This window comes from Bolinopsis microptera, chromosome 1 (assembly GCF_026151205.1).
Source record: "Bolinopsis microptera isolate Bmic1 chromosome 1, MBARI_Bmic_1.0, whole genome shotgun sequence".
Lineage (NCBI taxonomy): Eukaryota > Metazoa > Ctenophora > Tentaculata > Lobata > Bolinopsidae > Bolinopsis > Bolinopsis microptera.
The window spans coordinates 17676453-17687852 of record NC_087072.1 but is presented as its reverse complement, the minus strand read 5'-3'; the positions used below and the strand labels follow the sequence as shown (position 1 = coordinate 17687852).

At 39.2% G+C, this 11400-nt stretch overlaps 1 protein-coding gene across 2 annotated transcripts in view; it reads right to left on the bottom strand.

Annotated features, from left to right (window-relative positions):
* Positions 1–2344: 2344 nt before the first annotated feature.
* Positions 2345–11400, bottom strand: part of LOC134816677 (uncharacterized) — a 41777-nt gene continuing 32721 nt past the window's right edge. Inside the window, exons 28-33 of one of the 2 annotated variants that reach the window (XM_063825634.1) lie at positions 11119–11231; positions 10685–10833; positions 9565–9639; positions 6170–6199; positions 3598–3727; positions 2345–3038 (exon numbers count right to left, since the gene is read on the bottom strand). In XM_063825634.1, coding sequence (XP_063681704.1) covers positions 3626–3727; positions 6170–6199; positions 9565–9639; positions 10685–10833; positions 11119–11231 — 469 coding nt within the window. In that variant the 3' untranslated portion in view covers positions 2345–3038; positions 3598–3625. Of the gene's footprint in view, positions 3039–3597; positions 3728–6169; positions 6200–8562; positions 9640–10684; positions 10834–11118; positions 11232–11400 lie in introns of those variants that run through there. The other variant, XM_063825642.1, reaches the window with a different exon arrangement.

Sequence of the window (11400 nt, the reverse complement as noted above, 5' to 3'; positions counted from 1 at the left end):
CCACCACCAAATATCATCGGTCTATTATCATATCGTTAGGGATGTTACATGATAAAACCATGGTAACAATCAGTTACTAGACGAAACCATGGTAACAATCGGTAACCAGTTTATAAATCCAATTAGTCGCATTAATTGAGATAGCACTTGTTTACAGCCACCTTGCCCTGCCCGGGGCACGAGGTCTTCCTAAAACTGGACGGCAATGCCAGAGGAAGGAATTAGGAAAAGCCGCCTTGTTTACGTCTGCAACGATAGCATGGGATGTGATAAATTGGAAGCTGGCACGATTTGAAAAGTCTGCAACAAAATATGATAAAAAGACCAGTCGTTTGATGAAAGTTTAATAAGTAAATGATAAAAGTTAAAAGCTAAACGTCCTTGGCAGCTGACACGATTTAAAAAGTGTAACAAATCAGATAAAAGACGTGTTTAATCTTTAATCTTTTAACTTCAAGCTGTACAACCATGCGAGTCAGATTGTTCTAGAACCCAGGGTCGTAGTACAGGTGCCAAGAAACTGCGCACATGGACTGACTTTAACAATGTTTAAGTGTTTACAGCCCTCTAACAGAACCCGATTTTGACACCTACTCAAAGTTGTTACCCACAGCGCCAACGTCTCCTACTCAACAGATACCTTTCAGATGTCACGAACTAAACTTGTACCCACAGGATTACGCCAATATCGAAACTATGTGGCTGTCACGGTTTCAACGATAAGAGATCAGTGAACCTTTAGAAAACCGGACAAAGAATCCAGTCTGCGGATTGGAAAAGATATCGCCACATCGGAGGTGATAAAGTGAGGGATTAGAAAAGAAAGCAACCTTAATGTGCGGCACACGAAGTGAGTATATTCGGGTATGAATCTTTACTACCCAGGCAACATAGAGTTTCTACACTTCTATCAAGAGAGAGACAACCCTAACAAAATATTGAACCTTAACAGTTAACATTGGTAACAAGTTCTGGCTTTGGGCCACCGCGTGGTTACAAATCCTAGTTACAAGTTCTGTCGCCATGGTAACAAAGTGCACGTACTCAAGTTCGACACGTACTGTAGTTCAACAATAGAACTGCGACTGGATAAAGGGATATTCATAACCTCCGTGTCACCAGGGTAACAAACTCCTCGCCGCCACTCACTAGAATTGCAAATACCTGACATTGGTCGCCAGGTTAACAGATATTGGTCACTCCTCACCAGGGTGATAATGAACAATTTCTGGTCAAATCGCCGGACAATCACTAAACATGGCGGAAATGAGAGCATATGTGAGTACAGGGCCATAAATCGCATTTTGAAACGTGCCTCGTGCTAATTTCATAGGGCGGATAATGTGATCCCAATTATCATTCATTAGATTCAAACGCAGTTTCTAATTCAACTACAAAACACATAACGGTTAGTTTCGCTAAGCAAACTTTAAAAAGGGTCACAAAGGAATTTGAGTCTGTTCCCAGGAAGTTCAATCGGTACTCGGTAGTGAACACTGAATACTTCACAACAGTTAAAAAAGGGACACATTCTTATCCTTAAACTGGGCCACTACAATTAACATGTTGTGATTTTCAGCTGTTTGGTGATACATATCACGGCTAATATAATCACTTGTTCAAGACCAGTGATCAGAAAATTTATTTTTGTTGTATTGTTAAGACCCAAAAATGTTTGTTCTAACTCAAGAAGTCAACAAAATTTTGGTGAACAAATGCACCCCCCTTCCCGGCCCCCGGGAATGACAGCCCTGAGTGAGTATGTGCATAGTCATTGCCTCAAGATAGCGGATGAGAACTAGACTCGTACAAGCACCGGCACAGAACATGCTAGCTCAATTACAGATCAGCTCTTGAACAGGGAGAGAGAACCAGACCCAGCACTTCCTACCAAACTTACCGAGCATACAGAGGGGTGCAGACTGGGGGGTCAGACTTGGGGGCGCCCTGCACCCTGGCAGAGGTACGTGAGTCACCAGGGAGTAGAGGACCAGGGTGCTGGGCCAGACGTGACCTGACAGAGGCAGGGAGGCGACTCACCTGCCATTGCCACTGAACTTGTCTAGACTTTAACTGGATACCTGTTACTCTGTTAGTCCGCTTGTTATCAAGGCAACTAGCTTGGAAAGGTTTTGGCGACCTATGGGGACTGTGGTATAGGAACAAGTGCAACTTAGAGCAAACAAAAGCGCGTATTGAAGGCCCGGGTTTCAACACATAACTTACTCTGATTACTAGTCTAATTTAAAGGCTAATTTAGAGCACGTATAGGGTGGTATAGGGTGGCGACGACAGCAGTAAAGACTCAATTCTTAACTGAATCTAAATCACTATTCAGGGCAACATTAACATCGGACACTAAATTCCCCACTAACATACCGTATACCAGTAATATCCCCCTGAAACTCAGAGCAAAGATTTAACAAATCACGCGAACAATACTAATATCAATAATACTCCTTGAAATTAACTGAAAAATGAGAGGACTACAGTCGAGTGAGATGGTCTGATTTAAGAATAAAGGCCGGGCCCTCTGTACAGGCGACCAGTACTGGGACCTCTCTAATTGTAATAATATAATTACTGAGCTCTATTTGCAGTGAAACGAGCAGGATTGATTAAGGATAAAATGGCAATTCTTCTCCGCTAGTTGTCCAGAGTACAATACAAGTTTAACTGTGCAGCAGGTTTCAGAGAGTTCAGAGAGTTCTTAACAGCACCTGGCAACTCCCGCGTCTTTCCTTTTGTTTCTGTTCAGCGTAAGTGTACTACAGTGTGCACTGTGATGTGTACCTTATGGTGTCACGTACCTATCTGGTCAGGTACTTCATCTGCTGTAGTGTTATAGGTACTTCATATTCTGCTGTAGTGTTATAAGTACCCTCAGTATAGTGGTGAGCAGCATGGAGTGTGGTAACTCAGTAAGAAGGAAATGTAGTGTCATCTCAGGATCAGATAGTTGGGGTCCAGGAAAGAAATAGATGTGAGAATTCGGTAGTTGCCTAGTCGGGGGGCAGCAGGAACTAAATGAATCACACCTGGAGAGAGATTAATTCATCCAGGAAGCATTTTAACTACGGTTAGCAGGAATTAAGTGGATCAGTTTGCCAAGTACTAATACTAAAGTATGCTGCTTCAAGACAGTGAAAACTAGACTGGGTAGTTGTACGAATTGTAGAAGCTTGATTTGGGCGGTGTAGTAAGGTGACAAATTCCAGCTCAAAACAGAACAAAGGTAGCAGCTCAACTAGCTCAGACACGATGCTTAACAGTTAACAGCCGCTAACTGGACAGCTGGTAGAACGAGCTGCAAACTTCTTCACAATCTCACGAAAAAGCAGGCACAGACCTCCTCCATACCAGTCTGACACAAACACATTAAATCTGGAGAAAGAAACAAAAGAACAAACGTGCAGGGTACGCAGATTTAGATATTGTTTTATTAGCAAGTTGTAATGGCAAAAGAGCCAAGCAAGATCCGTTTAATAACTTGTTTCAACACCACGAAAAATGCAGAACAGAATTAGGGAAAGACAAATGTTCAACACATTCAGGTACGGCTTATCGGAGTTTTACTGTACCAACAACACACAATACCCGTGATAAAAGAAGAGGACGTCAAAGATCACTCCTCATCAGAGCAGATGGCTGAGTCGGGAGCTACAAAACGTGGAGCTAGATACCAGGACAGTCCGTTCTGCCCTCCTTTTCTCGTTTTGCATTTATTCTGGAGAGGATCCACAAGTCAGCTCACCAGAGAACTAGCACTAAAACACACTACTAACAATATCAAATTATTATTAGTGTGGGCTGCTGGAATGTTCTCAAAATTCGTAAGAAATGACAAAATTCGTAAGAAATGACAAAATCCGTAAGAACTGACAATTGATTATTTAGGGGTTTGTATTAATTTTGTCAAAGGTAGGAACGTAGGAAAGTAGGAGGTATCATAGTTTCTCAGCATCAGAATGACTGCTACCTTTGTGTGCGGCACTAGCGATTCTGGGAGTGACTTTAAACAGAAATAGTGGGCATCGCTAAATTGTTAATAGTAAACAATGCTGTATAAACTATTCTGGGTCTTCAAGTAAAACTGTCCCAGTTCATATCACGATTACACCCGACTTCTAATTAGCCGTAACATCAGTTCAAGGTTATCTTAGGTTCACGTACTGTAGTGCGACACGTACTCTAGTGCGACATGTACCCTAGTGCGAAACCTCCAAGATCGACACTGTCGCAGTAGAGTACGCTACCTGGATCGTAGTGCGACACGTACCCTAGTGCGACAGAGAAATTTCAAGGCCGACACTGTCGCACTACAGTGCGCTACCTGGACTGTAGTGCGACACGAACTAAAGTGCGATAAAACACTTTACGCAATAAAAATTTGACTTTCCATTTTTAAGTTTTAATGACAAGAGTGTAGTCGTGTATGAGTAAATATGGGGTTAAATATAAAATCAAAGATTACAATCCACGAAGATTAGGTCCACGAAGATTAGGTCCACGAAGGCAATAGCACCGATCATCTTAAAGTACTTCCGTACTGCTGAGTTCTCTGCGTTGTATTCCGGGACTAGGTCATGTTGCTGCATCTTCCTCCAAAGTGCTTGCTTGTGGTGGAAGAAGCATCCTCTCTTGGTAGTATACAGGTTGTCTCCACAGCGTTTATCAGGGCTCTCTCGTAGTCACTCATGACAGATTGAGGGTCGACTCCAAAAGCAAGGAGCTCATCCAAGAGGGCTTCATAATGTCCAACAGCATCAGCAATTAGGTGTTTCGTAGGGAGGTCAGTATCGGAAGCTTTCCGTTTCATATGCTGCTTTGCTGTGTGGACAGAGTTTGCTGCAGGAGTAGGAGGGTGGGAATAAGTCTTCGTACTGGTCACAGTAGTGTCGTTCATCAGACTGAGACGTCCGGAGCAGATCTTCCCAGTGGATCACCAGTAGGTCCTGTCGTCGCGCTTCTAATTATCCAGGCAGTAGCGGTATCCGTCGTGGATAACGTTTCTTGAACCAGTAGTGCGTCCAGGAATGGAGGTGATTGAAGAATACATGTTGATGTTGTTCGATGCTTTGGTAGAATCATCGTGACTTTATATATGGCCCAAGAATATGAACTTGTTATCCAAATCGGAGATATACCTTCATACGATACGTGTGATAGGAATGAGGATCATATGCTGCTTAAGAGTTACCCGGTGGATCACACACTGCATACGTGGCTTGAACTGACCCGAAGGAATTGTGATCAGCGGATCACTTCGAAACACGTGATGTGAACCGACGAATCGTATTCGCAAGATCAATTCGAAATAAGTGACGTGAACCAACCCGACGAATCACTTAATGGTCCATAAGAAGGATAGGATGTGACCTAAGCTTGGAAATAAGTCAGGATATTTTGTCGCAGTAGAGTACGCTACCTGGATGGTAGTGCGACACGTACCCTAGTGCGACAGAGGGTGTTTTTGTCGGACTTCGCACTAGAGTACGTGTCGCATTACAGTACGTGTCGCACTACAGTAAGATTACCGTTATCTTATTACTAACGAGTTGAAACTTTTTTACACTTTTTTCACTTTGAAATCACAAAAACTAGGTTCTAGGGTACCCCGCAAAAGACCCAACCCGAAAGGAGGCCGTTGTCATGCATCAAAGGCCCACGTCAAGTCCTGTAGTCTTTGAAGTTTATTCTAACTCTTTAGTCTGTAAATAGTAGTTATGACCGAAAGCTATCGTAGGTAAAGTTTTCAGTCGTATTTGCCTACAAATTAGAGTGTTACATAATTTTAAACAAAATTCCCCCAAAACAGTGATAGTTTGCATTAAACATGTACCCTGAAAACCGTCATCTTGTTATTTTCCCTAAATGTTTAACAATATCTTTTCTTGCCTTACCATTCAGTTGGTAAGGTGTACTAGCTGTTCTGTTGGCCAAGACCATAAAATAGCTTTCACATGGCTCTTAGCAAGCTTCATAATAAAAGATGTAGATGCAAACCATTGGCAATATAGAAGCCTTCTTAAGAACGATTCATTTTTGATTCATCGCTGTGTTAAAAATGACATCGATAAACGATCATACGCAGATACTTCCTACTAACCTACTTCCTACAATGTTTGACTCCTTACAAAACGCGTTATATAACAATATGCTAATTTACCTTATTAGATATTTCAGGCAGGCACAACTCCTGAAAAGATACTATAATTCAGAGATAGAGCACACAGTTTTAAAGCGGTGGTCCCTAACAAATTTTGTCCCAGGATAGATTTCATCAGACAAAAAATAAGGAAATCAACTTGAGAGTTCGGCTGTACAACAAAGATAGTTCAAGAGTAAATATCAGTCCTACTCTGACACCTACCACACGATTGGTGTTAGCGACTAAAGTACTTGGCGGGTTTGTTTAGTACTTAACTTTTAGACTTTGGTGCTCATCTGGGCGTGGGCTGTCAAGTGGTATTAGTAATAATTACAAGTACTATTAGTAATAATTAACATAATATGTCAAGGAGAATTACTGGTATTATTAATAATTAACACGCTATGTCAAGGAGCTAGGAATAGAATTACGGACGTTTATTTCGCGGCCAACTCCTAATCTGGTGGTGAAGGGGTTGAGAGAGTCGGAAGTATTTCCGTTAAATCTGACAAGCTGTACGTCACCTTGAGCTCAATTCCTCAGAACTTGCAGCTCTTAGAGAAACGTCAATGTATGACCTCCAGTCAGGGGGAAGGAACACAGCTTGGCGGGAGAGAGAATCTCGTGCTCAGCACTCAAAGTTCAAGTATTTAGACAGTTAAAGCCGGGCTCGATGGTAAAATGTAACACCGGGATAGATGTTGTGTATACCTATATGTCTTTAACATACTTTACTGGTTTCCTGTCAAAATTATTTCGGTAAAACAATTTACCCACCATTGGGGGGGGGGGGGGGGGGGGGGCCAACCATATTAAAGTATATTAAAATGTAGGATTTTTTCCAATTTTGACCCGGGGATATACTTTAATATACTTTAATATACTTTAATATACTTTAATATACTTTAATATACTTTAATATACTTTAATGTACTTTAATATACTTTAATATACCTACATTTTCTCCATTAAAATTTTGAATCCATGTTACTTACCATATACTTGACCAATTTATGAGCCAAAATATATGAATTATGAGTTCAGAGGACTAGCAACTGGCTTATCTTCTAATCTACTAATTGTAGGTATATTAAAGTATATTAAAATGTAGGTTTTTTTTCCAATTTCGATCCGGGATATACTTTAATATACTTTAATATACTTTAATATACCTACATAATAAAAAATTATGTGAAAAATTTTGTTTTATTTAATGTATAGATTAGATTTACCTTTCATGTAAGGTTAGTCTTGTTCAAAGATATTGATACTTGACTAATTTATGAGCCAAAATATATGAAGTATGAGTTCAGGGGACCAGTAATTGGCTTATCTTCTAATCTACTAATTGTAGGTATATTAAAGTATATTAAAATGTAGGATTTTTTCCGATTTTGACCCGGGGATATACTTTAATATACTTTAATATGGTTGGCCCCCCCCCACCATTTTAAAATTACCAGGCCCAAAGATCAAACGGTATTATTAAAGACTTAGCGATCATACCTGTCTTCAACATGCATAAAATGGCAGAGAAATCCTGTATTGTGGTAAAACAATTTACCCTCCATTTTAAAGTCAGCAGGACCAAAGACCCAATCTTCAGCGATAAATTTTGTTTTACAATAGTGGAATTAGAAATGTTGTATGTTTTCATACAAATCTTGGAAGTCCTATAGCATCACCAGGTAGACTTAAGCTGCACTGTTGAAAAAGTGGAAACATTTTTCCTAGTGCTAACAGGTCCAAGTTTTCATTAAGTAATAAGAACGCTAATTGCTTCCAAATCTAGACTGCTTTATCTTACGCATTGTTACTGAATTGAAATAAAATGTGTATAAAAATGGACTGTAATTAATCATGTTTAAACAAGCCAGATGTTAAAATCCTTATTCCTAATTTAAAAAACTCGATTAAGATAAGAAAATCTAATTTAGACGGTATTATTTTCTATGGGGCTCTAGGTAACCGTTCTTTCAAACCGGCATCATTGCATAATGCACATTTTAAAGTCGAATTAAATATTGCGAAATATTTAAAAATAAAATAATCGGAGCAGCTTAGACGAAATGTGCCATCTCACTAGTATAGAGCGAGTAGCGTAAAGCAAGGTGAGACTAGGTATAACACTGTAACACTTACCACTATAGGCTGCTAGATTACCTTGATACACAGAGCATTGCAACACAATATGCAACAACCCCCCTCTCCTGGGATCATAGCTAGCTACTGAATGAGAGTGGTTAATGATAAGTTTCAATGAGTTAGTTAGACTTTAGAGTAAATCGTCCAATAGAATTAACGAATGAAAGAAAATGAAGTGTTAAGTGCATTGTCATGCAGGCGATGCTCTCTTATCACAAATGGGACAAAATTTAATCTTTAAAAGCGCGCAGTGAAATATCAGTAAATGGATAAAAATCGGTTTAAGTGTTCGCCTTATCAGAAATAAGTTAAACTACATTCTAAACAATCTGATAAGAATTTCTTACACGCTATTCACATATTCATTAAAAATCACACACAATATCTATGTACAAATTAAATAACTGAGCAACGAGCTTTTAAAAATTCAAACCGCTCGACTTTAAAAGAAAATAGAAATCTATAAAGTTTGAATTGGACGTTTAGCTTTTGGCAATTCTAATTTTAATATTTTTAAACAACTCTTATTTTAAATACTTTTAACTGTCAACACATTTTTCAGAGCTTTCAAAAGCTTGAATCGAGTATTCTGACTTTCAACAATATACTCATTTAGCATGGAACCGTTGACAAAACGCCGATAGAATGTTCTCAAATGTCTGTACGTGATCGACAAACAGGTAACTAAATCACGTGTTATCGTAATCAGGACCGTAGCTAGAATTTATCACAGGGGGATTCAATTGCGAGCGGAAAATTTATCAGAAAATTTTCTTCGGGAATGAAATAAATATGTGAATTGAAATCACACTGGCCATTTCAGGTCAAGGGGCGTTGAAAAATATACATACGTACGACAATTTATAGCTCAGAATATCTGTTGCATAAATTAGTTCTTAAAAAAGAAATTATATACTATATATTAAGCTGGTGTTAGTGCTAATATTATTATATAAGAATCATGAGAATATGAGAAAATAGCTCCAAGTTTTCAAATGCCAGCAGGGTGAAGTGCCTTAGAAACTGATAAGTGCAAGGGATTGATCTGGAAAAATGCGTTCTGAGCTTCGAGAGAATTTTTGTAAGATATGCTATTATTGATAAAATCTAGTCAAAAGGAAATTCAAAGTTCGAAAATTCTATGTTTGACTTTTCAAGAGGGGGACTAAAGAATCCCTAGAATGACTCCCTGGCTACGTTCCTGACCGTAGTGAGTAGTCACGTGATCGAGTACCGTTACCATGGGAACGGAGTTAACGAGCCCGTACCTTGGAGGGGTCAGATCTGCCTGCTGGCATTCCGTCTTCACTGTTAGCCGCTGATATCATGTCATCGTCCACGTGCTGCAGGTTTATATTTATAAACTTTATTAAAATAACTCAGTTTAGTATAAAATATATGGATGTAATAAGTTAGATCATTGAGTTGTTTAATAATCAGTAACTAAGTTAGATTTAATACCAAGTTGTAAAGTTGAATGATAACAAAGTTTTAAAGCTAAATGAAAACCAAGTTATAAAGCTAAATGAAAACCAAGTTATCTGCTATATAAAGCTGAACGATAAATGACACGTGAAACACTTCAAGCGGAATAGGTATTTTGTGGCCTAACTATTAACATGGCTGCAGTTGTGAGGCTCACCGTTTTAACATTCTAACTTTCCTAATTTTTCTGTACAATTTTATTTACGAAAGTAAAATTCTATTATTACGAACATGTCGCAATAAAGGGAACAACCCGTTATTTTGTAACGACAGAAGGGAGTTAACATTTAGTTCACATCATCTACCCACAGCTTGAGCAGTTAACCTTGGTCTAGCTGACTCCATGGCCTGGGTTAACCTGTCAGGACTCAGGCTTGCCTTAATCCATGTTTAAAGTAAAACATACTTATTAGTCTGGTCAGTTATGGACAATATGACCTAATTACCTGCATTTCATAGTAAAGGGCTGATATTTTTTGGGGACTCTTAGAATTTTAAAGAAAAATTTCCAATTTTGTGTAATATTCTTATACTTATGTATAGTTAAACTTTTTGAGTTATTGACAAAAACTGATTTCCGGCCCGGAAATCAGTTTTTGTCAATAACTCAAAAAGAAATTTCGGGTGTTAGTGCGAAAACGGGCGGTATGCGGTATTTGGGGCTAGAATGGTCTTAGAGACTTTTAGAAAATACGATGGACTCGCAATAGCTACAGACCAAAATGGCGATTTTCCCAGTCTGAATTTTTGGGCTCCGAAGTTTTTTTCGGTTCTATAGAATTTTGAGAGGCCCTCACCTATGAAATGGCGGTGATTTTCCTTAACTGACAAGACCATATAATTTGAGCAAAACAGTAAATTATGTAGAATAAAATAATATAAAAACTTTAAGTAAAAACAGACCTTAGTCCAAGTGACGCCATGCTCCAAAGTGAAGGTGAAGTGTTCCTTGTGTGAGAGGAGGTGTTTGGTTTTGTTAGCGGATGCTGCTGTTGGAAGAGGGAACACTAGCACTGTATCGCTGCTAGGTGACCCAACCCACTTTCTATTGACTGAGGAGGGTGCGGGGTTAATTAGAATCAAGGTGTGTGGAAATCACGATAATTGATAATCAGTGGGCTAGTATAGGGAATGTGTGAAAATTGGGTAAAGTCAATAACATATTCTTAAAACCGGCACGATCCAAATTGAATCTAATATAATCTTTTCACCAGCACGTGCCCGATTTAGAGAGAAGCAAGTTCACTGTTAGATCAGTATTGGAGTGTTACCTGTGTTACACTACCTTATATGGTAGTGTTACAATGGTAACATTACCATATAAAGAGATATTTTACCTGTGTGGCACTGGACTTGTTTGAGGACAGGCGGCTGGAGGGGCTGTATGGGTTTGGTGCACACTTTACACTGGCTCAGCCTTGAAGATTTGTTATCTTGTTGATTGGCAAACCTGAACCGGAACATTGATTAGCTGCGAAGTTGAAAAGTGAGGTGTTTGTGAGCTGAAGTAAACTTCAAGTTCGGGATATCTTAATTGTATAATAAACCAAAGAAACGTGATACAACCTGATAACAATATTTATCAGTGGGAAAGGAAGGCATGACTGGGTGAACCATCA